This window comes from Staurois parvus, unplaced genomic scaffold (assembly GCF_062004578.1).
Source record: "Staurois parvus isolate SC_StPar_1 unplaced genomic scaffold, SC_StPar_1.0 ptg000927l, whole genome shotgun sequence".
NCBI lineage: Eukaryota > Metazoa > Chordata > Amphibia > Anura > Ranidae > Staurois > Staurois parvus.
The window spans coordinates 255,886-281,903 of NW_028318723.1; the positions used below are offsets into that span (position 1 = coordinate 255,886).

Sequence of the window (26,018 nt, forward strand, 5' to 3'; positions counted from 1 at the left end):
AGATTGAACACGTGAGCCATGCATGGCGCATGGCACAACCTTCCTTGACGCAGAGCAGACACCATGTTCTTTCCGTTGTCAGTCAACATGGTTCCGATTTTTAGTTTGCGCGGAGACAGCCATCTGTCGATTTCTCTGTTCATTACACTCAGCAGTTCCTCCCCTGTGTGACTACGTTCGCCAAGGCATACCAGGTGCAGCACAGCGTGACACCGTTGCGCCCTGCACATGTGATATGCCGGTCGGGTAATGGGACTTGGCACGGGGGTGGCGGCTGAGGACACGGCGGAAAAAGAGGTGGTAGAGGCGGACATGCTTGCTGGACCAAGGACGTGCAAACGTGGAGGCAAAAGCGTCGTGACCTGTCCAAGTTGCTGGTGCGGCTGTGCCGGCACCACGTTCACCCAGTGGGCCGTAAATGACATGTACTGTCCCTGACCGTAGTTACAGCTCCACACGTCGGCGCTGCCGTGCACTTTGGCAGAGACCGACATGCTCAAAGACTGGCCCACCATCTCTTCTACATGTGAATGCAGGGCTGGCACTGCCTTTTGGGCAAAGAAATGACGGCTTGGCACTCTCCACCGCGGCGCGGCACAAGCCATCATTTCTCGGAAAGGTGCTGAGTCCACCAGTTGGAAAGGGAGGGACTGCAGCACCAGCAACTTGGACAGGAGGACGTTCAGCTTTTGCACCGTCGGGTGCGTGCTCGCAAACTGTTGTCTCTTGGATACGGATTCCAAGAAAGACTGTTGACGGAATCCGAGAAGAGGAGTAGCAGGAGAAGGAGCATCTGAACGAGCGGAAGATGCCAATGAGCGACAACTCCCCTCAGCAGAGGTGTTGGAGCCTTGACTGGCTGATAGAGGGCGATTGACGACGTCGGGTGACGGAGCAAGTAACGGAGCGGGTGATGGAGCGGGGGCTGGGGCAGGCAGAACCGCCGTATGTTTATCACGGTTTTCCCAGGCCACCGAATGGTGACGCTGCATATGCTGACGCAACGCTGTAGTCCCAACATGGGCCCCCTGGCCACGCTTGCATTTCTGGCCACATAGTCGACATACGGCTACGTTTACTTCCTCGGGCGGCTTGAGGAAAAATTGCCACACCACCGAGTAGGAAACTTTGCCCCCGCTACTCTTCACTGGCTGACTGCTACTTCCTCCGTGCGCACCGGCACCACTACTGGCCGTGGTGGTAGGCTGCAGTGGAGCTGGTGCTCTACTCCGTGGACGTTTGGCTCCACTGACACTGATGCGACCCTGCTGCTGTCTCCTGGGCAACCCACCGACTGTTTTGCTCGCTGCCAAGCTGCCACCCTCTTCTCCTGATGATGCGGAAGAAATTGCCTGATGACGACGAGGCTGCCAAGTGCGATCAACCTCCTCATCATCAAGTAGGGTCTCCGCCTCACTACTAGCCCCCTCGGCTGCGTCTGGGTCAGGAGACAGACCTGTCTCTAGACCGGCTACCGAGCCACTCTCCTCGCCAGTACTTGTTCGCTTGGCTGCTGAAAAGGCCGATGTCTCCCCCCGTTCCTGACCGCCCTCTGTTAGCTCTTCCTCACTGTACAGTGGGGCTGAGCCCACAGCATGCGATACTTCGCTTGGTGAGGGAACAGCAAAGGACAGGGGCAGGTAGAGGACACGTGATTTCAGTGGGCTTGGTCCCGGGCCATGCCAACTAACGGTTGTGTCTGACGTACCCACCGACCGTTGGCTGTAGGTGTCAGAGGTGACCTGGGAAGAGGAAGACGACCGAGCCAACCAATCAATGACGGCAGGGTTGTCGGTGGAGACACGACCGCTGGATGACACCGGGAGCACTGGCCTCTGGCTGCGAATACTGCTGCCTCGACCCCTTCCTCTGCTGCCACGTCTGCTCGCTCCTAAAACATTGCCTCCTCTGCCACTCCTCTGCATGTTGTCTGACATACTATTTAATTCAACGATTAGGTGTCCCTGAGTAACAATTCTCTGGCACTCAGTAACAATTCTGTCTGTCCCTGAGTATGAATTCTGTGGCCCTGAGTAACAATTCTGTGTCTGTGCGAGTAACAATTCTGTGTCTGCGCGAGTAACAATTCTGTGTCTGTGCAAGTAACAATTTTGTGTCTGTGCGAGTAACAATTCTCTGGCACTCAGTAACAATTCTGTCTGTCCCTGAGTATGAATTCTGTGGCCCTGAGTAACAATTCTGTCTCTGTGCGAGTAACAATTCTGTGTCTGTGCAAGTAACAATTTTGTGTCTGTGAGAGTAACAATTCTCTGGCACTCAGCAACAATTCTGTCTGTCCCTGAGTAACAATTCTCTGGCACTCAGTAACAATTCTGTCTGTCCCTGAGTATGAATTCTGTGGCCCTGAGTAACAATTGTGTGTCTGTGCAAGTAACAATTCTGTGTCTGTGCAAGTAACAATTTTGTGTCTGTGAGAGTAACAATTCTCTGGCACTCAGTAACAATTCTGTCTGTCCCTGAGTAACAATTCTCTGGCACTCAGTAACAATTCTGTCTGTCCCTGAGTAACAATTCTGTCTGTCCCTGAGTATGAATTCTGTGGCCCTGAGTAAGAATTCTCTGGCACTCAGTAACAATTCTGTCTGTCCCTGAGTATGAATTCTGTGGCCCTGAGTAACAATTGTGTGTCTGTGCAAGTAACAATTCTGTGTCTGTGCAAGTAACAATTTTGTGTCTGTGAGAGTAACAATTCTCTGGCACTCAGTAACAATTCTGTCTGTCCCTGAGTAACAATTCTCTGGCACTCAGTAACAATTCTGTCTGTCCCTGAGTATGAATTCTGTGGCCCTGAGTAACAATTCTGTCTCTGTGCGAGTAACAATTCTGTGTCTGTGCAAGTAACAATTTTGTGTCTGTGAGAGTAACAATTCTCTGGCACTCAGTAACAATTCTGTCTGTCCCTGAGTAAGAATTCTCTGGCACTCAGTAACAATTCTGTCTGTCCCTGAGTAACAATTCTCTGGCACTCAGTAACAATTCTGTCTGTCCCTGAGTAACAATTCTGTCTGTCCCTGAGTATGAATTCTGTGGCCCTGAGTAAGAATTCTCTGGCACTCAGTAACAATTCTGTCTGTCCCTGAGTATGAATTCTGTGGCCCTGAGTAACAATTGTGTGTCTGTGCAAGTAACAATTCTGTGTCTGTGCAAGTAACAATTTTGTGTCTGTGAGAGTAACAATTCTCTGGCACTCAGTAACAATTCTGTCTGTCCCTGAGTAACAATTCTCTGGCACTCAGTAACAATTCTGTCTGTCCCTGAGTATGAATTCTGTGGCCCTGAGTAACAATTCTGTCTCTGTGCGAGTAACAATTCTGTGTCTGTGCAAGTAACAATTTTGTGTCTGTGAGAGTAACAATTCTCTGGCACTCAGTAACAATTCTGTCTGTCCCTGAGTAAGAATTCTCTGGCACTCAGTAACAATTCTGTCTGTCCCTGAGTAACAATTCTCTGGCACTCAGTAACAATTCTGTCTGTCCCTGAGTAACAATTCTGTCTGTCCCTGAGTATGAATTCTGTGGCCCTGAGTAAGAATTCTCTGGCACTCAGTAACAATTCTGTCTGTCCCTGAGTATGAATTCTGTGGCCCTGAGTAACAATTGTGTGTCTGTGCAAGTAACAATTCTGTGTCTGTGCAAGTAACAATTTTGTGTCTGTGAGAGTAACAATTCTCTGGCACTCAGTAACAATTCTGTCTGTCCCTGAGTAACAATTCTCTGGCACTCAGTAACAATTCTGTCTGTCCCTGAGTATGAATTCTGTGGCCCTGAGTAACAATTCTGTCTCTGTGCGAGTAACAATTCTGTGTCTGTGCAAGTAACAATTTTGTGTCTGTGAGAGTAACAATTCTCTGGCACTCAGTAACAATTCTGTCTGTCCCTGAGTAAGAATTCTCTGGCACTCAGTAACAATTCTGTCTGTCCCTGAGTAACAATTCTCTGGCACTCAGTAACAATTCTGTCTGTCCCTGAGTATGAATTCTGTGGCCCTGAGTAACAATTCTGTGTCTGTGCGAGTAACAATTCTGTGTCTGTGCAAGTAACAATTTTGTGTCTGTGCGAGTAACAATTCTCTGGCACTCAGTAACAATTCTGTCTGTCCCTGAGTAACAATTCTCTGGCACTCAGTAACAATTCTGTCTGTCCCTGAGTATGAATTCTGTGGCCCTGAGTAACAATTCTGTGTCTGTGCGAGTAACAATTCTGTGTCTGTGCAAGTAACAATTTTGTGTCTGTGCGAGTAACAATTCTCTGGCACTCAGTAACAATTCTGTCTGTCCCTGAGTAACAATTCTCTGGCACTCAGTAACAATTCTGTCTGTCCCTGAGTAACAATTCTCTGGCACTCAGTAACAATTCTGTCTGTCCCTGAGTAACAATTCTCTGGCGCTCAGTAACAATTCTGTCTGTCCCTGAGTATGAATTCTGTGGCCCTGAGTAACAATTCTGTGTCTGTGCGAGTAACAATTCTGTGTCTGTGCAAGTAACAATTTTGTGTCTGTGCGAGTAACAATTCTCTGGCACTCAGTAACAATTCTGTCTGTCCCTGAGTAACAATTCTCTGGCACTCAGTAACAATTCTGTCTGTCCCTGAGTAACAATTCTCTGGCACTCAGTAACAATTCTGTCTGTCCCTGAGTATGAATTCTGTGGCCCTGAGTAACAATTCTGTGTCTGCGCGAGTAACAATTCTGTGTCTGTGCAAGTAACAATTTTGTGTCTGTGCGAGTAACAATTCTCTGGCACTCAGTAACAATTCTGTCTGTCCCTGAGTAACAATTCTCTGGCACTCAGTAACAATTCTGTCTGTCCCTGAGTAACAATTCTCTGGCACTCAGTAACAATTCTGTCTGTCCCTGAGTAACAATTCTCTGGCACTCAGTAACAATTCTGTCTGTCCCTGAGTAACAATTCTCTGGCACTCAGTAACAATTCTGTCTGTCCCTGAGTAACAATTCTCTGGCACTCAGTAACAATTCTGTCTGTCCCTGAGTAACAATTCTCTGGCACTCAGTAACAATTCTGTCTGTCCCTGAGTAACAATTCTGTCTGTCCCTGAGAATGAATTCTGTGGCCCTGAGTAAGAATTCTCTGGCACTCAGTAACAATTCTGTCTGTCCCTGAGTAACAATTCTCTGGCACTCAGTAACAATTCTGTCTGTCCCTGAGTAAACATTCTGTGGCCCTAATAACGTTTCTGTGGCCCTAAGTAACAATTCTCTGGCACTGAGTAACAATTCTGTCTGTCCCTGAGTATGAATTCTGTGGCCCTAACTAGCGTTTCTTTGTCCCTAAATAACGATTCTGTGGCCCTCATTAACAAGTCTGTGTCCCTGAGTAATGGTTCTCTGTCCCTAAGTAACTTCTCTCTGTCCCCAATTCTCGTTTCTGTGGCCCTAACTCTGTCCCTGTCCCTAGTACAGAGCGGTCTGCCTCTGTTCAATGACTGCAGGCAAATGAAGATTTCCAAAATGGCCGCTATATATACCTCGACCATTACACAGTGCTGGCTGGCTGGCTGCTGATTGGCTGATGCGATCACATGTCGTTGAGGAATGCATTATGGGGCAGCGCGCCTTGTCTGCGCGCCTTCCCCGACATCCCCGCTCCGTCGCCGCACATGTCAGCCGCCATTTTCTGAAAAATTTCGATTCGCGCGTCCGAATTAGGCTGTTTTTCGGATTCGGCACGAATCGAAATTTTTCCGATATTCGACTCGAATTCCACTTCGGATACTTCGATTCGCTCATCTCTAGTCATAGGCTTTGGAGGGACGGCAGAACTCAGGAACCATTGCAGGTGCCATTGGTGGGAGGAGCACTTTGAAAGCTCCATAAAAGTGACCAGGCAGCTCTAGAACCACCCAGATCACTTTTATTGGAAAGCCCTTCGGTGGCTGTTATAGACGGGAGCAGCAGCTGTGAGCTTGGTTTAGCCATTTGTCTATCATGGCGTTCATAAATGTACTTTGATAGATAAGTGGTTAAAGAACGTTCACAAAACAGGGTTTCCCACACAGGGGTTGTTCGGCAATCTACAAAGCAAATAATCTCCGAGTTTGCTCTTGCAGTATCGCAGCTTTGGCCCACAGACGTTGGCCCTTCTCTGTTTCTCCAAGCTCAAGCTCTCTTGTGCATACAAGCAGGCCTGGACTGGCCATAGGGAACACCGGGCAATTGCCTGGTGGGTCAGGTCCCCGGTGCCGTATGTCTCTCCCTCTGTATTGTCCTTCAGCGTTCTCCATGTCTCTCAGCATTGACTCTGAAGTTGCTTTCAGTGGGTAAAGCTCTTACACAGTGTGTCTCTCTCAACAGTTCCCCAGCTGTCTCTCTCTCGGTGAGTGTCAGTGCGGGGTCCTGGGCTGTGCAGGACAGTGAAAGGCGGGAACACGACATGCAAGGGTGGGAGCATGCGCCGCACGTCAGTCTATCCATCCCACCTTCGTCCCGCTCTGCCTCGCCTACCTGATAACTCACGGCTCCTCCCAACTAACTCCTCGATGGCCGCTCTAATCAATCCCAGAGTGGAGATATAACCCCTTCCTGCCCGGGTATCAGCATTCACCCCTCCCCTGTACAGATATTAACCCCTTGCTGCCCAACAGTGACCCGTTCCTAACTGCCCTCATCACTAACTCCTTACTACCCAAATATTATCATTAGCCAAATGGGCTGCTCAGTCTAAAATGCCCGGGCCTATTTTTTGTCCTAGTCGGGGCCTGCATACATGCACCTCCTAGGGAGGGATTGTCCACCACTGCACAATCATTGGGAGCTTGTTCACAAAACGTGGATGGAGGGTTGGAGATGTTATCCCTCCCAAGTATCCATGAAGTCTCCAAACTCCAGGATCCAAATCAGAACCTACCAAGCCCCAGGAAAACCAATAGGCTTGTTTTGTCTCTACTCAACACGTCCTGGAGCCCCTCACCATGTATGGGTAAGAGCTGTAGGTGACTCATTTATAATCTAGAGACCCAGTCCCACCTGCCAAACTACACTCTAATGGCCATTTCAACTGTGATAAGTCCCATACTGTCACACCAGTTATGGTGCATGAGGTCCATTATGCCATTAATAGGAACCAGATATACAGTATCTCACAGACGTTTTTGTAAATGCACTCAATATGTAGCGCACCCCTGAAACCTGCACTCAGTATGTAGTGCACCCCTGAAACCTGCACTCAATATGTAGCGCACCCCTGAACTCTGCACTCTGTACATAGCTCATCCCTAAACTCTGTACATAGCGCACCCCTAAACCTGCACTTAGTATGTAGCGCACCCCTGAACCCTGCACTCAGTATGTAGCGCACCCCTGAACTCTGCACTCTGTACATAGCTTATCCCTAAACTCTGTACATAGCGCACCCCTAAAACTGCACTTAGTATGTAGTGCACCCCTGAAACCTTCACTCGGTATGTAGCACACACCTGAACCCTGCACTCTGTACGTAGCTCATCCCTAAACCCTGCACTCTGTACATAGTGCACCCCTAAACCCCGCACTCAGTATATATTGCACCCCTGAACCTCACACTCAGTATGTAGTGCACCCCTGAACCTGCACTCAGTATGTAGTGCACCCCTGAACCCTACACTCAGTATCTAGTGCACCCCTGAACCCTGCACTCTGTACGTAGCTCATCCCTAAACCCTGCACTCTGTACATAGTGCACCCCTGAACCCTACACTCAGTATCTAGTGCACCCCTGAACCCTGCACTCTGTACGTAGCTCATCCCTAAACCCTGCACTCTGTACATAGTGCACCCCTGAACCCTGCACTTGGTACGTAGAGCACCCCTAAACCCAGCACTCAGTACATAGCACATCCCTGAACCCTGCACTCGGTACATAGCGCACCTCTGAACTGTGCAATATGTACATAGCACACCCTTAAACTCCCTGAACCTCACACTCAGTATGTAGTGCACCCCTGAACCTGCACTCAGTATGTAGTGCACCCCTGAACCCCGCACTCGGTACATAGTGCACCCCTAAACCTCACACTCAGTATGTTGTGTACCCCTGAACCCTACACTCAGTATCTAGTGCACCCCTGAACCCTGCACTCTGTACGTAGCTCATCCCTAAACCCTGCACTCTGTACATAGTGTACCTCTGAACCCTACACTCAGTATCTAGCACATCCCTGAACCCTGCACTCGGCACGTAGAGCACCCCTAAACCCAGCACTCGGTACATAGCACATCCCTGAACTCTGCACTATGAACATGGCACACCCTTAAACTCCGCACATAACACATTCCTGGTATTTATTGCCCTTAAGATCCTTCCGCTTTTTTGCAGTTTGGTCACACCCACCATCTGATGCGGTTCAGTGGGGGGGCGTTGTTGAGTTTCTGCATCAGTTCTCTGAGAAAAAAAAGCCCTAGATACATTTGTATAGTCTTACAGATACAACTGGCCCTTTGAGGGCAACCATAATGCAGATGTGGCCCGCGAAGAATAGGAGTTTGCCACCCCTACCCTTGACTGGTTACTGAGCCAGAGTGAATGAACTGCTGTGTGCCTGGCTGCCTCTGCACTAACCTTGGGAAAGAACAAGTTAAACTACAGCGGCTCCTATGGGGGTAGCGCTACATATAGAAAGCCGTGAGTTAACTGCATGCAAAAACAAGAAAAAAAAAGGTCCATAGAGAGATACAGTTTGTCTCTGACCCCGTGATGGGGACCAGTCTGCACTCTCAGGGGCTGGACGTGGCCTTTCTCACAGTCTCTGTCTGATCTCTGAGTCGGCTTCATGCAAACAGGAAATGAACAATTTTCCCAGCATAGAAATCGGTCAGCGCAGCGCGGTCCAACCAAACGAGGAGAGAAGTCTGTATCTGGAAGACGGGTCTTTATAAAGTATAAGAGGGAGGTTACATACACACGCATGTTCTATTCATTCCCATGTTAGATCAGCAGTGACTTCCTGGCCTGGACTACATTCCCAACATCTGCAAAGATGGCTAAAGTAGATGTAAGCCCTCAATGAAAGGCACTGGGGGCCCGACGTTCACACCAGGGGCCAACACAGTCCCAACACATAACAAGGCAAAAAGCTTTGATTCTATAAGGTCAGTACAGTACGCCATGCAGGACTTTTGTTCAACGCATCGCAACGCTCTCCACCACATCTCACTGCGCTCCACCGCATCTCACTGCGCTCCACCGCATCTCACTGCGCCCCACTGCATCTCACTGCGCTCCACCGCATTGCAACGCTCTCCATCGCATCTCACTGCACTCCACTGCATCTCACTGCGCTCCACCGCATTGCAACGCTCTCCACTCCGTCTCACTGCTCTCCACTGTATCTCACTGGGTTTCACCGCATTGCAACGCTCTCCACTGCATCTCACTGCGCTCCACCGCATTGCAATGCTCTCCACCGTATCTCACTGCAGTCCACCGCATCTCACTGCGCTCCACCGCATTGCAATGCTCTCCACCGTATCTCACTGCACTCCACCGCATCTCACTGCGCTCCACCGCATTGCAACGCTCTCCACCGCATCTCACTGCGCTCTACCGCATTGCAACGCTCATTATTGCATCTCACTGCACTCCACCACATTGCAACACTCTTCACCTCATCTCACTGCTCTCCACCGCATCTCACTGTGCTCCATCACATTGCAACGGTCTCCACCGCATCTCACTGCGCTCCACCGCATCTCACTTCACTCCACCGTATATCACTGCGCTCCACCATATTGCAACGCTCTCCATCGCATCTCACTGTGCTCCACCACATCACAACGCTCTCCACCGCATCTCACTGCGCTCCACTGCATTGCAACGCTCTCCACCTCATCTCACCGCACTCCACCACATCACAACACTCCACAACATCTCACTCTGCTCCACTGCATTGCAACGCTCTCCACCTCATCTCACCACTCTCCGCCGCATCTCACTGTGCTCCACCGCATTACAACGCTCTCCACCACATTGCAACGCACTCAACCACATCTCACTGCGCTCCACCGCATTTCAACGCTCTCCACCGCATCTCACCACATCTCACTGCGCTCCACGGCATCTCACTGTGCTCCACTGCATTGCAACGCTCTCCACCACATCTCACTGCGCTCCACCGCATCTCACTGTGTTCCACCACATTGCAATGCTCTCCACCACATCTCACTGCGCTCCACTGCATTACAACTCTCTCCACCGCATCTCACTGCGCTACACGGCATCTCACTGCACTCCACCACATCTCACCGCGCTCCATTACATCTCACCGCGCTCCACCACATCTCACTGCGCTCCACCATTGCATTGTAACGCTCTCCACCGCATCTCACTGCGCTCCACCACGCTCCACAGCATCTCACTGCGCTCCACTGCATTGCAACTCTCTCCACCGCATCTCACTGCGCTTCACTGCATTGCAACTCTCTCCACCGCATCTCACCTTGCTCCATCACATCTCACTGCACTTCACCGCGCTCTATGGCATTTCACTGCGCTCCACTGCATTGCAACGCTCTCCACCGCATCTCACCGCGCTCCACCGCATCTCACTGCGCTCCACCACACTCCACAGCATCTCACTGCGCTCCACTGCATTGCAGCGCTCTCCACCACATATCACCGCTCCACTGCATATCCACTGCATCTCACCGCGCTGCAGCCAATAGGACTCAAATTGAAACTTTAGTCAGAAAAAGAAAGAGTAACTCCACTTTTCTTAAGATAAAAAAACCTACCCCTTCTGGGTGGTCTTCGTACATTGCAGGAATTTTAACAAACGTTGTTGCGGTTTCCTCCCACACTCCAAAGACATGCTGGTAGGTTAATTGGCTCCTGTCTAAATTGTCCCTAGTATGTGTATGTATGAATGTGAGTTAGGGACCTTAGATTGTACGCCCCTTGAGGATTAGGGACCTTAGATTGTACGCCCCTTGAGGGTTAGGGACCTTAGATTGTACACCCCTTGAGGATTAGGGACCTTAGATTGTACACCCCTTGAGGGTTAGGGACTGCTGTGAATGTACAATATATATGTAAAGTGCTGCATAAATTGATGGCGCTATATAAGTACCTGAAATAATAGTGCCATCAATTTACGCAGCGCTATACATATATATTGTACATTCACATCAGTCCCTAACCCTCAAGGGGCGTACAATCTAAGGTCCCTAACTCACATTCATACATACACATACTAGGGACAATTTAGACAAGAGCCAAATAGTCTTTGGAGTGTTGGAGGAAACCAGGGTACCCGGAGGAAACCTACGCAGGCACAGGGAGAACATTCAAACTCCAGGCAGGTAGTGCCGTGGCTGGGATTCAAACCAACAACCCTAGTGCTGCCAAGCGGAAATACTAACCATTCAGCCACCATGCTGCCCCATGATTCCCTTTTCTCACCAAAAATGACATTTGTGTTACAGGGGATGCCCAAAATCTGACTTGTATCTTAGTGCAGACTTCTGGAAAAATCAGTGAGATAATCACACAAGCAGGAAATGACATTTTCAAGGGGCGTTCTGTATACCATCTGTGTAGAGAACACCTCTAGGCAGCCATATTGTATTTTGCAGACAATTACAGCACTGCAGATTGAAAAGGAAAGGTCATTTTTATTAACATTCAATAACAACTTGAGTCACAATTGTAAGCGCTCTATTATATTTTTTTTTTATTTGCTTTTTTCCCATGAAAGTGGAGTTACCCTTTAATGCAATGAAACCACGTCTATTTCAGCATGGTGATCTCTATGTTAATTACTCTGCTTGTTTGTGTCTGTGTCCAGGGGCGGACTGACCGTTTGGAAACTCGGGCACTGCCCGAGGGCCCGGGGTCAGTAGGGGGCCCCATGAGATGCCCCTGGTACCTCTTTCATAGGCTTTTTTGAGTTTGGGCAAGAACACAGGGGCCCCATGATCCCCTATTGCCCGGGGGCCCCATGAGTTGTCAGTCCGTCCCTGTCTGTGTCAGATCTGTGTAGCTTTTTTTATCAGCTGCTGCACTTCCAGGGCTCTAATGAGGAAAGTGGCGGGGTCTGCATCCCTTTAAACATGATTTCCCTTTGGGAATACTTCACCAAAAATGCCATTTTTGTTGTGGGGGAGATGCCCAGAATCTGACCTCCAATATAATGCAGTCTTTTGGGGAAATCAGTGGGCCAATCACAAAAGCAGAAAATGGCAATTCTGGAAAGGGGGGGAGGGGTACAGAACACCTCCAGGTTGCCGTGTTGCATTTTACAAAAAATTACAGAGTTGCGAATTGAAAAGAAAAGGTCAAGTTTAATAAATTGGTGCATGTGTTATGTTATTTTTTTTTTTCTATCTATAGAAATCTATCTATCTAATATTTTTTTCCTATGAAGGCGGAGTTGCCCTTTAGGCACTGTTGTTTTTAGCTTTAATAACAGAAAGAATAATAGCAACAATGAAAAAAATTTCCTAACAGGCAAGAGTAAACAATAAACATGGTTGTACAATACGCTTATAAAGATGTACCGCAGGTCCAGAGTGGGGGGGAGATTCCCCTATAAGGATTGCTAGCATACAAATAAAAAACATAAGCGAGCGCAGAGATGCAATAAAAATAAATGGCATGACTGAGGGAGGTTACTAGAGGGCAACTCAAAAGAAAGAAATATATGATTGTAGCTTATGAGAAAGGAAGAGTTTGACACGACGCCTAGAAAATACTGCGCACAATATTGTTACAGCCAACCATAGGGAAGAGCAATGAGTCTGAAAGTGGTATTGAACCCAAAAGCAAATATTTATTGTATTATATTATATATATTTAATTCATAAATGTGGCTGCATTCACTTTCTTTTTTAGGCTTTCTTTCCTTTCACCTGTCACCTGGTGATCTGGCCAGTAAGTTGTTTTTCAACAGAACAAGATCTCATACAGATGTACCAGTTAAAGTGTTACTAAACCCAGGACCCCGCATTCACTATATCCGCTCTCCCCGGACCCTGCATTCACTATATCCGATCTCCCCGGACCCTGCATTCACTATATCCGCTCTCCCCGGACCCTGCATTCACTATATCTGATCTCCCCGGGCCCTGCATTCACTATATCCGCTCTCCCCGGACCCTGCAATCACTATATCTGCTATCCACGGACCCCGCATTCACTATATCTGATCTCCCCGGACCCTGCATTCACTATATCCGCTCTCCCCGGACCCTGCATTCACTATATCCGCTCTCCCCGGACCCTGCATTCACTATATCCACTCTCCCTGGACCCTGCATTCACTATATCCACTCTCCCCGGACCCAGCATTCACTATATCCGCTCTCCCCGGACCCTGCATTCACTATATCCGCTCTCCCCGAACCCCGCATTCACTATATCCGCTCTCCCCGGACCCCGCATTCATTATATCCGCTCTCCCCGGACCCTGCATTCACTATATCCGGTCTCCCCGGACCCTGCATTCACTATATCCGCTCTCCCCGGACCCTGCATTCACTATATCCGCTCTCCCCGGACCCTGCATTCACTATATCCGCTCTCCCTGGACCCTGCATTCACTATATCCGGTCTCCCCGGACCCCGCATTCATTATATCCGCTCTCCCTGGACCCTGCATTCACTATATCTGCTCTCCCCGGACCCTGCATTCACTATATCCGCTCTCCCCGGACCCCGCATTCACTATATCCGCTCTCCCCGGACCCTGCATTCACTATATCCGCTCTCCCCGGACCCTGCATTCACTATATCCGCTCTCCCCGGACCCTGCATTCACTATATCCGCTCTCCCCGGACCCTGCATTCACTATATCCGCTCTCCCCGGACCCTGCATTCACCATATCCGGTCTCCCCGGACCCTGCATTCACTATATCCGGTCTCCCCGGACCCTTCATTCACCATATCCAGTCTCCCCGGACCCTGCATTCACCATATCCGGTCTCCCCGGACCCTGCATTCACTATATCCGGTCTCCCCGGACCCTGCATTCACCATATCCAGTCTCCCTGGACCCTGCATTCACCATATCCGGTCTCCCCGGACCCTGCATTCACTATATCGGCTCTCCCCGGACCCTGCATTAACTATATCCGGTCTCCCCGGACCCTGCATTCACTATATCCGCTCTCCCCGGACCCTGCATTCACTATATCTGGTCTCCCCGACCCTGCATTCACTATATCTGGTCTCCCCGGACCCTGCATTCACTATATCCACTCTCCCCGGACCCTGCATTCACCATATCCAGTCTCCCCAACCCTGCATTCACTATATCTGCTCTCCCCGGACCCTGCATTCACTATATCCGCTCTCCCCAGACCCTGCATTCACTATATCTGCTCTCCCCGGACCCTGCATTCACTATATCTGGTCTCCCCGGACTCTGCATTCACTATATCCGGTCTCCCCGGACCCTGAATTCACTATATCCGCTCTCCCCGGACCCTGCATTCACTATATCCGCTCTCCCCGGACCCTGCATTCACCATATTCGGTCTCCCCGGACCCCGCATTCACTATATCCGCTCTCCCCGGACCCTGCATTCACCATATTCGGTCTCCCCGGACCCTGCATTCACTATATCCGCTCTCCCTGGACCCTGCATTCCCTATATCCGGTCTCCCCGGACCCCGCATTCCCTATATCCGGTCTCCCACAGTACACACAACATGGAAATCCAATTATTTTAGTAGATATAAAAGTGCTATATACCTTTTCTCATCAGCAGTATATAACAGTCTTGTGACTTCAGCAGAGCACTGGTTAAAGCTTGTAGGAGGAGTTTTCTTTCTGCTCTAGGAGGATGCAGAATCCCTGACCTCTGTCTGGACAGTACTGATTGGCCCTGCGCTGATCACATGCACTCTCTCATGAAAAAAGAAAAAAACCTCTCTAGCAATACACACCAATATGAGCTTGTGCATGTGGCTATGGGCAGTCTTGTGACTTCTATCAGTGTCCGGCAGAGCACTGGTTAAAGCTTGTAGGGGGAGTTTTCTTTCTGCTCTAGGAGGATGCAGAACCCCTGACCCTCTGTCTGGACAGTGCTGATTGGCCCTGCACTGATCACATGCACTCTCCCAAGAAAAAATAAAAAAACCTCTCTAGCAATACACACCAAACTGAGCATGTGCATGTGGCTTGGGGTTCAGTCTGTCTTATCAGGTGGACATTTGAACAAGAGGAGGGGCAGAGAAGACAGGATCAAACAGCCTTTTTACACAAGGCAGAGGATTAACCCCTTAGATTCCACAGTGAGTATAACAAGCATGCTTTACTGCATCTACAGACTGATTGTACTCTGGTGGGTTTAGTAACACTTTCACACTGTTGAGCAGGGCTTTTTTGAGTTTGGGCAAGGACACAGGGGCCCCATGATCCCCTATTGCCCGGGGGGGCCCATGAGTTGTCAGTCCGCCCCTGCTGTTAAGACAAACCATTCACCACTGACAGGGGTGCTTGCAATGATCAGCTTTTTTTAAAAAATATTTTCAAACCTTTTTCCCAAAAGAAAAAAATAGTGTTGCTCTAACTGCAGTGTGAGCTGTTTTTCTATCAGGAGAAAATCGTTCAGAATCGCCCCGTGTACATGAGGCCTTATTGCACAATTACATCGGTCCAAACTGAACCATTGCAAGTCTGTATACCTTCTACTGAGAGTCCACTATGAAAGCTGGCAGTCAGTGTGTAGCAGGGGCGGACCGACAACTCATGGGGCCCCCGGGCAATAGGGGATCATGGGGCCCCTGTGTCCTTGCCCAAACTCAAAAAAGCCTATAAAAAAGGTACCCGGGGCATCTCATGGGGCCCCCTACTGACCCCGGGCCCTTGGGCAGTGCCCTAGTTTCCAAATGGTCAGTCCGCCTCTGGCTCTACTACAGCGATTGCCATACTCTTCTGGGTCTGCTGCCCCACTGCATACTGACCCATAGGGGGTCGCTTGGCACTGCTGCAATTCAAGGAACGCCTGTTTTTTGGGGGGGTTTTTTCAATGAAAACAAGGCGATCTCTGCTTGGACGAGGTAAAGAGGAGTGGTAGGTATGATATGATCCAGGGGCGGACTGACAACTCATGGGGCCCCCGGGCAATAGGGGATCATGGGGCCCCTTTTTCCCTGCCCACACGCAAAGCATTTTCTCTGCCAAGGAGGAGGTGTAACAGCTGCGATGACATCATATCCTCTCCTCTCTCTCTGCAGTAAAAGGAAACTACAGTTCCCATCAACCACAGGGAATGGCAGTGAATGTGGGTGGGTACACTAGGCCTGCACATGTTGAATGTGTTTGAAAGTCTCGGTCCACCCACCACTGCAAGTGGGGCAGAATGATATCACTGCTTCCTGGAGAAAGAACTACAGAAGGGATGTGCCAAGACCAGTGGCAGCGGTGGAAATAGGAGGCACAGCAGCCACCGGTCTTACAAACAGGAAACCAAAGAGATTTAATGGTTTGATTTGAAAATGAATCGGCTATTTCAGAGCAACTACTGAGAGAACCAGAAGATAGATGACATATTTGGTGACGGGAAGAAATCAGCAACAAGGACATGTAAAGAAGTTCTGCTTTAATGTCTACTTGGCTTCATTTCTTTCAGCCACTCGTGCAAAAAGTTCCATTGTCACCAGGGGCGGACTGACAACTCATGGGGCCCTCGGGCAATAGGGGATCATGGGGCCCCTGTGTCCTTGCTCAAACTCAAAAAAGCCTATGAAAAAGGTACCAGGGTCATCTCATGGGGCCCCCTACTGACCCGGGGCCCTCCGGCAGTGCCCGAGTTTCCAAATGGTCAGTCTGCCCCTGATTGTCACTAATCACCGGAAGGCAGAGATGGCGATACCTGCCTGCAATGAAGAGGAACACGCCCACTACTGTATGTTCATATCAATAATGATCAGTTTTTTTTTTCATGAATCTACCTTTATCTCCGAGTTCTGGAACATCTCCATGGCCTCCTCCACCAGCACCTCCTCATATCCAAGTTTACAGAGTCGATCTGTGGCTCCCAGATAACCCAGAACCTGGTGTAAGAATCAGAAAAACTGCAGTGAGAAGGTGTTATCCCAGGGGTGGGCAAACTTTTTGACTTGAGGGCCGCAATGGGTTCATATATTGGACCCGGGGGCCGGACCAAGAGTAGATGAATGATGTGTATGTGTCATCCATAGTAAGTATAGTAATATTCCCCCATAGTAAGCATAGTAATTAATCCCCCATAGTAATTAATCCCCCATATAGTAATTAATCCCCCATATAGTAATTCATCCCCCATAGTAATTCATCCCCCATATAGTAATTCATCCCCCATAGTAATTCATCCCCCATATAGTAATTCGTCCCCCATATAGTAATTCGTCCCCCATATAGTAATTCGTCCCCCATAGTAATTCATCCCCCCTATAGTAATTCATCCCCCATAGTAATTCATCCCCCATATAGTAATTCATCCCCCATAGTAATTCATCCCCCATATAGTAATTCATCCCCCACATAGTAATTCATCCCCCATATTAATTCATCCCCCATATAGTAATTCATCCCCCATATAGTAAGTCCCCCATATAGTAATTCATTCCCCATATAGTAAGTCCTCCATATAGTAATTCATTCCCCATATAGTAAGTCCCCCATATAGTAATTCATCCCCCATATAGTAAGTCCTCCATATAGTAATTCATTCCCCATATAGTAAGTCCCCCATATAGTAATTCATTCCCCATATAGTAAGTCCCCCATATAGTAATTCATTCCCCATATAGTAAGTCCTCCATATAGTAATTCATTCCCCATATAGTAAGTCCCCCATATAGTAATTCATCCCCCATATAGTAAGTCCCCCCCCTGTGTCAATTCACTTACCTTTGGTCCGCGCGTTCCTCTCGTATTCCCGCGCCGTTCTGGTCTTCAGGGAGGACTGTGAGAGGAGTTCGTCACGCTGCCCCGCCTACATCCTGACAGCTGCAGAGTCCTGACGTCCGAGAGGAGGGAGGGGGGCGGCCATCCGAGAGGGGGGGCGGCCATCCGAGAGGAGAGGAGGGGAGGGGAGAGGAGGAGAGGAGGGAGGGGAGAGGAGGAGAGGAGGGAGGGGAGCGGGCGCCCGGCACACAGGAGAGCCGCATCTAAATTTGTAAAGAGCCGCGGCTTGCCGACCACTGGCCTTGCGGGAGCCTAGCTCCGCGGGCCGGATTAAAAGGTCCGCCGGGCCGTATACGGCCCGCGGGCCGTAGTTTGCCCATTGCTGTGTTATCCTATTGGTCTGTTTTGAGAAAAATTAGTTTTAGGAGTTAAATTGTTACTAAACCCACAACAGTCCAATCAGTCTGTAGATGCAGCAAAGCATGCTTGTTATACTCACTGTGGAACCTAAGGGGTTAATCCTCTGCATTGTGTTAAAAGGCTGTTTGATCCTGTCTTCTCTGCTCCTCCCCTTCTTCCACAGTCCCCAATCCATCTGCTAATAGTACAGAGCTATAGGAGTCACTCTGCACATGCTCAGTTTGGTGTGTATTGCTAGAGAGGTTTTTTTTTTTTTTCTCTGGGATTGATTTTACTGTTGTGGGTTTAGTAAGTCCCCTTTCACTTGGGCGTTCCGTTTTTTTCATCAGTTCAGTCATGTTTTTTCCAAGATAAAGGGCTCTTTAACACGAGGCGAGCCTGTTTAGCACATCCGCTTGCCCAGTGGGGGATTTCTCTGCTGATCTTCACTGAGCAAGAGCATTCACAGAGCTGCTCGCGCTCCTCAATGAGCGGTCGGATGAAAATGGACAGCCTGTCTGTTTTCATCCGATTCGACGGAAGGGAAATTGGATCCCCATCTGTCCCTTTTTGGAGGAGCGGGTGTTGGTGGGTGTATACGGGCACATGTCTGTTTACACCCGCTGCTCCACAGAGGAGCATGGAGGTTCTGATCAGGTCACTTTGAAAAACGGGCAAAAAATGGATCAGTTCACATCAGTTTTTCATTTGTTTTTCATCAGTTTACATCAGTTCGCATCCATTCGCATTAGTTTTCATCTGTTTTTCATCCGTTTACATCAGTTTTTCATCAGTTTACATCCGTTTAGATCTGTTTTTCATCAGTTTACATCCGTTTTCCATCAGTTTACATCCGTTTTTCATCAGTTTACATCCATTTTTCATCAGTTTGCATCCGTTTGCATTAGTTCACATCAGTTCACATCAGTTTACATCCATTTTTCATCAGTTTGCATCCGTTTGCATTAGTTCACATCAGTTCACATCAGTTTGCATCCATTTGCATTTGTTTTCATCCATTTACATCAGTATTCATCAGTTTTTCATCAGTCTACATCCGTTTTTCATCAGTTTACATCAGTTTTTCATCAGTTTGCATCCGTTTGCATTAGTTCACATCAGTTCACATCAGTTCGCATCAGTTTGCATCAGTTTGCATCCGTTTGCATTCATTTTCATCATTTTTTCATCCGTTTTTCATAAGTCCACATCAGTTTACATCCGTTTAGACCTTTTTTTTATCAGTTTACATTTGTTTTCCATCAGTTCCCATCAGTTTCCATCCGTTTTTCATCAGTTTACATCAGTTTTTCATCCATTTTTCATCAGTTTACATCCATTTAGATCTGTTTTTCATCAGTTTACATCCGTTTTCCATCAGTTTTTCATCTGTTTCCATCAGTTTTTCATCAGTTTACATCAGTTTTACATCAGTTTACATCCGTTTTTCATCTGTACCTGTCCGTTTTTCATCCGTTTTCGTCTGTTTACATCCATTTTCTGTTTGTTCACATCCGTTTTTTGTCCATTTACATCCATTTTTTATCCGTTTCATCCGTTTTTTGTCTCTTTTTTTTTTAATGGAAGAAAAATAGGGTTTTCTTTTATTCAAAAAAAGATGTTAACGGATGTGGACATTAACAGATGTAAACAGATGATCATCCGCTTACATTGGCTAGTCCATAGAAATGCATGGGTGTCCCCTTTTCACCCGTAAACAGAAAGATGAAAAACTGACATACGGAACGCCCGGGTGAAAGAGGCCTTACACTTTAAATTAGTCTCAGAACCTGTATAATTATTATGTGTTCAGTTTTAAAGTGATGAGGTGGCAACTCTAGCTGTCGGGCATCTATACAGATTATCTCCCATATGTAGACAGAAATCCTTCATCAGGTTGGTGGTACAGTAATTCCAGCTATTGGCGAGGTCTGGTGATCTTTGTGTATTGGCAGAGGAGATCCCTGTAGCAGCTTTTATTATCCAAATATGTCATAACCATTGTCTCAGTCTATCACTTTGATCAGTGGTCTCCAAACTGCGGTCCGGGGGGCCGGATGCAGTCCTTTGCTTACTTTTATCTGGCCCTTCAGGCACTGTTACTTCCACTGATAAGGGGCACTATTCCTCCCACTGATACCAACAGCAAGGCAATATTCCTACACTGACACCAACGATGGCTTCCAATGACATCAACGATGGGGCACTATTCCTTCCACTGACACCAACAATGGGGCACTATTCCTTCCACTGACACCAATGATGGGGTGCTATTCCTCCCACTGACACCAACAGCAAGGCAATATTCCTACACTGACACCAAAGATGGCTTACAATGACATCAACGATGGGGCACTATTCCTTCCATTGACACCAACGATGGGCACTATTCCTCCCACTGACACCAACAGCAAGGCAATATTCCTACACTGACACCAACGATGGCTTCCAATGACATCAACGATAGGGTACTATTCCTTCCATTGACACCAACGATGGGCACTATTCCTCCCACTGACACCAACAGCAAGGCAATATTCCTACACTGACACCAACGATGGCTTCCAATGACATCAACGATAGGGTACTATTCCTTCCATTGATACCAACAATGGAGCACTATTCCTTCCATTGACATCAACGATGGGGCACTATTCCTCCCACTGACACCAACAGCAAGGCAATATTCCTACACTGACACCAACGATGGCTTCCAATGACATCAACGATGGGGTACTATTCCTTCCATTGACACCAACAATGGAGCACTATTCCTTCCATTGACACCAACCATGGAGCACTATTCCTTCCATTGACACCAACCATGGAGCACTATTCCTTCCATTGACACCAACGATGGAGCACCATTCCTTCCATTGACACCAACGATGGGGCACCATTCCTTCTATTGACACCAACGATGGGGTGCTATTCCTTCCTTTGACACCAATGATGGGGCACTAGTCTACATTTTCTACTCTCACTGGCTATAGTCCGGCCCTCCTTAAGTCTGAACGACAGTAAACCGGCCCTTCTTTTAGAAAGTTTGGAGACCCCTGACTTAGATGAATGCTGATATGAACACACAGATCTAATGCAGCCAAAGAGTTAATGCAACTCAAACTAATAGTTTCACTCAATTCGTCTTGAAAGGCCTGGAAAACAAGTGCATTGCCAGCAATATAGAGGAGAGACAGACAGCAATACAAGAAACAAGTCTTTCCAGAAAGATTTCCATTGTCCATACAGAGAGCAGTCATTACAGCCAGAACTCCCAGCACAGTACCATTCCGGGGGGTTAGGTAACACTGTCTGGGATGATAAATTGGCCAAATCAGTGAAGATTTATGCCCCGTACATACGATGAGAATATCGGACGAACGATCGGCCGTTTTTTTTTCGCCTGCTAGTCTCACATCGAAAGTGAAAAGGTTACTAAAGATACGAAAATTCTCCTATGAAAGAAAAGAATTCCGAAAGTGATGTCATGTATCGCGTTGTATTTGTATTGTATTTTCAGACAACTACTGTACTGATTAAACGAAAATCGTACAATCTGGTATCGTATGAGAACTTTTTTTTCGCTTGTCCCTTCGGATATTGTCATACGAATTGTCGTGATCGGCTCTCAAAAGCTGTGCACTAACAATCCGATTATCGGACGATCGGTCCTCGTACGAAAATTTTCATACGATTTTCTTATAGTGTGTACGGGGCATTAAAGTGATATTACATTTTCAGTTTTTTAGCCCTTTCAGCAGCAGATTTAGTCCCCGGTCACACTGGCTGCAACTTGGCATACGACTGGTAAATCGCATGCCAAGTCGCACCCTATTGTCCGCAATTACAGAGGTCATATTGGTGCGGTTCTGACTTGGTCGAAGCCGCGCCGATTTCTATAGTAGCGCATGCACTACTTTTGGAGCGATTTGCATAGACATCTGTGTCAGATGTCTTGCAAATCGCACCTCAAATCGGCATGTCACACTTTGAAATCATGCGACTTCACTGTAAGCCGCATGATTTCAAAGTCAGGATCGGTATGACCGGGGGGGAAATCACTTACTGAGTATGCAGCGTCTTTATCTTTAACCCTGATTCACACTGGCCTGCATGCTGCGGGCTGGTTACGGGCTCAGGAATCGCATCGATTCCCGCACCTGCAACCACCTGCAAGCGCGTTATGTTTCTCTTGCGAGACACGCAGGGGTGCCATTCATTCTGAATGCTACCCCCACGCATCTCATCTCGCGGGTGCAGGAACCACTCAGAAAGACCATACAGTTTCCGTGTGGATGAGTTTTGGAAACGATGCATGCACCTTTTCCTTGCGTGAAACGGGGGCACAGCAGCTCGATCAAAAGGAATGGGCTGTCATGCCCACGCAAGCACGGGCCGCACTAGTGTGAACCGGGCCCTAATCGTTGCCTATGTACCAGTTTAAGCTGGTGTCATGACCACTCCCCCTGGTTTCCTGTTTCAGGGTGGCTCCTTTCTCTTCCAGCATCCTATGAAGCCTCCCTTGTATGCAGGGACTAGAGTTGTGTCTCCCTACACTGTGTGCATCAATAGAAACACGCAGCCCCATAGCCTAGGACGGTAAGACACTCCCCAACTCCTCTCCCCTCCTTCCTTCCCTCTCTCTTCTCCAAGCTAACAGACTGGTTCCAGACTGCGCTGTCTATTGGTAAAGAATACGTAAACCCAAAATGTCATATTCTTGATACAGTGCCTTGAAAAAGTATTCCTACCCCTTGGAATTTTCCACATTTTGTCATGTTACAACCAAAAACGTCAATGTATTTTATTGGGATTTGATGTGATAGATCAACACAAAGTGGCACATCATTTTGAAGTGGAAGGAAAATGATAAATGGTTTTCAACATTTTCTACAAATAAATATCTGAAAATTGTGGCGTTCATTTGTATTCAGCCCCCTTTGCTCTGACACCCCCAACTAAAATCTAGTGGAACCAATTGTCTTCAGAAGTCACCATATTAGTAAATAGAGTCCCCCTGTGTGTCATGTGATCTCGGTATAAATACAGCTGTTCTGTGAAGCCCTCAGAGGTTTGTTAGAGAACATTAGAGAACAAACAGCATCATGAAGGCCAAGGAACACACCAGACAGGTCAGGGATAAAGTTGTGGAGAGGTTCACAGCAGGGTTAGGTTATAAAATAATATCCCAAGCTTTGAACATCTCTCTGTTCAATCCATCATCCGAAAATGGAACGAGTATGGCACAACTGCAAACCTACCAAGACATGGCCGTCCACCTAAATTGACAGGCCGGGCAAGGAGAGCATTTATCAGAGAAGCAGCCAAGAGGCCCATGGGAACTCCGGAGGAGCTGCATGGATCCACAGCTCAGGGGGGAGAATCTGTCCACAGGACAACTTGTAGTCGTGCACTCCACAAATCTGGCCTTTATGGAAGAGTGACAAGAAAAAAGCCATTGTTGAAAGAAAGCCATAAGAAGTCCCGTTTTGCAGTTTGGGAGAAGCCATGTGGGGGACACAGCAAACATGTGGAAGAAGGGGCTCTGGTCAGATGAGACCAAAATTTAAAATTTTGGCCTAAAAGCAAAAGCTATGTGTGGCGGAAAACTAACACTGTACATCACCCTGAACACGCAATCCCCACTGTGAAACATGGTGGTGGCAGCGTCATGTTGTGGGGATGATTTTTTTCAGCAGGAACAGGGAAGCTGGTCAGAGTTGATGGGAAGATGGATGGAGCCAAATACAGGGCAATCTTAGAGGAAAACCTGATAGAGTCTGCAAAAGACTTGATACCGGGGCGGAGGTTCCCTTTCCAGCAGGACAACGACCCTAAATATACATGTATGTGAAACCCTTGTAAGCTGCTATACAATTATTTCTAATTTGAAAGCTGCCAGCACCAATCACAATCCCATATATTTAAGTGTTACTAAACCCCCCACAGTACAATCAGTCTGTAGATGCAGTAAATCATGCTTGTTATACTCACTGTGGAACCTAAGGGGTTAAACCTCAGCATTGTGCTTCTGTCTTCTCTGCCCCTCCTCTTGTTCAAATGTCCACCTGATAAGACAGACTGAACCCATAGCCACATGCACAAGCTCAGTTTGGTGTGTTCTGCTAGAGAGGTTTTGTTTTCTCAGGAGAGTGCATGTGATCAGCACAGGGCCAATCAGCACTGTCCAGACAGAGGGTCATCCTCCAAGAGCAGAAAGAAAACTCCTCCTACAAGCTTTAACCAGTGCTCAGCTGGATACTGATAGAGGTCACAAGACTGCTATATACTGCTGATGACAAAAGGTATTTAGCATTTTATATATACTAAAATAATTACATTTCCATCTATGTACTGTGGGAGACCAGATGTAATGAATGCATGGTCCGGGGAGACCAGATATAGTGAATGCAGGGTCTGGGGAGAGCGGATATAGTGAATGCAGGGTCCGGGGAGACCAGATATAGTAAATGCGGGGTCCGGGGAGACCAGATATAGTGAATGCAGGGTCCGGGGAAACCAGATATGGTGAATGCAGGGTCTGGGGAGAGCGGATATAGTGAATTTAGGGCCAGGGGAGACCAAATATAGTGAATGCAGGGTCCAGGGAGACCAAATATAGTGAATGCAGGGTCCAGGGAGACCAGATATAGAGAATGCAGGGTACAGGGAGACCGGATATAGTGAATGCAGGGTCCTGGGAGACCGGATATAGTGAATGTGGGGTCCGGGGAGAGCGGATATAGTGACTGCAGGTCCCGGGGAAACAGGATATAGTGAAAGCAGGGTCCAGGGAGACCAGATATAGAGAATGCAGGGTCCAAGGAGACCGGATATAGTGAATGCAGGGTCCGAGGAGACCAGATATAGTGAATGCAGGGTCCGGGGAGAGCGGATATAGAGAATGCAGGGTCCAGGGAGACCGGATATAGTGAATGCAGGGTCTGGGGAGAGCGGATATAGTGGATGCGGGGTCCGGGGAGAGCAGATATAGAGAATGCAGGGTCCAGGGAGACCAGATATAGAGAATGCAGGGTCCAGGGAGACCGGATATAGTCAATGCAGGGTCTGGGGAGAGCGGATATAGTGAATGCAGGGTCCGGGGAGACCGGATATAGTGAATGCAGGGTCCGGGGAGAGCGGATATAGTGAATGCAGGGTCCGGGGAGAGCGGATATAGTGAATGTGGGGTCCGGGGAGAGCCGATATAGTGAATGCAGGGTCCGGGGAGAGCGGATATAGTGAATGCAGGGTCCGGGGAGACCGGATATAGTGAATGCAGGGTCCGGGAAGAGCGGATATAGTGAATGCAGGGTCCAGGGAGAGCGCATATAGTGAATGCAGGGTCCGGGGGGAGCGGATATAGTGAATGCAGGGTCCGGGGAGAGCGGATATAGTGAATGCAGGGTCCGGGGAGACCAGATATAGTGAATGCAGGGTACAGGGAGACCAGATATAGAGAATGCAGGTCCCGGGGAGACCAGATATAGAGAATGCAGGTCCCGGGGAGACCAGATATAGTGAATGCAGGGTACAGGGAGACCAGATATAGAGAATGCAGGTCCCGGGGAGACCAGATATAGTGAATGCAGGATCCAGGGTTTACTAACACTTTAATGTGCATAAAATGAATTCCAATAATGTGCTGCGCTCCTACTATTCAACAATGTGTTCGTAATAATAAAAATATATAAAAATAAAATAAAAATCTAGGAATCAATCAAAATACATCTCTTAAAATATATGAATGCACATATACAAAATTTACTCAAA

At 48.0% G+C, this 26,018-nt stretch overlaps 1 protein-coding gene across 1 annotated transcript in view; it reads right to left on the bottom strand.

The window, feature by feature from the left end:
- The window catches only part of UBAP1L (ubiquitin associated protein 1 like), an 82,964-nt gene that overhangs the window by 37,947 nt on the left and 18,999 nt on the right, over nucleotides 1-26,018 (bottom strand). Inside the window, exon 4 of the mRNA XM_089656654.1 lies at nucleotides 16,910-17,011. Coding sequence (XP_089512780.1) covers nucleotides 16,910-17,011 — 102 coding nt within the window. The remainder of the gene's footprint in view (nucleotides 1-16,909; nucleotides 17,012-26,018) is intronic.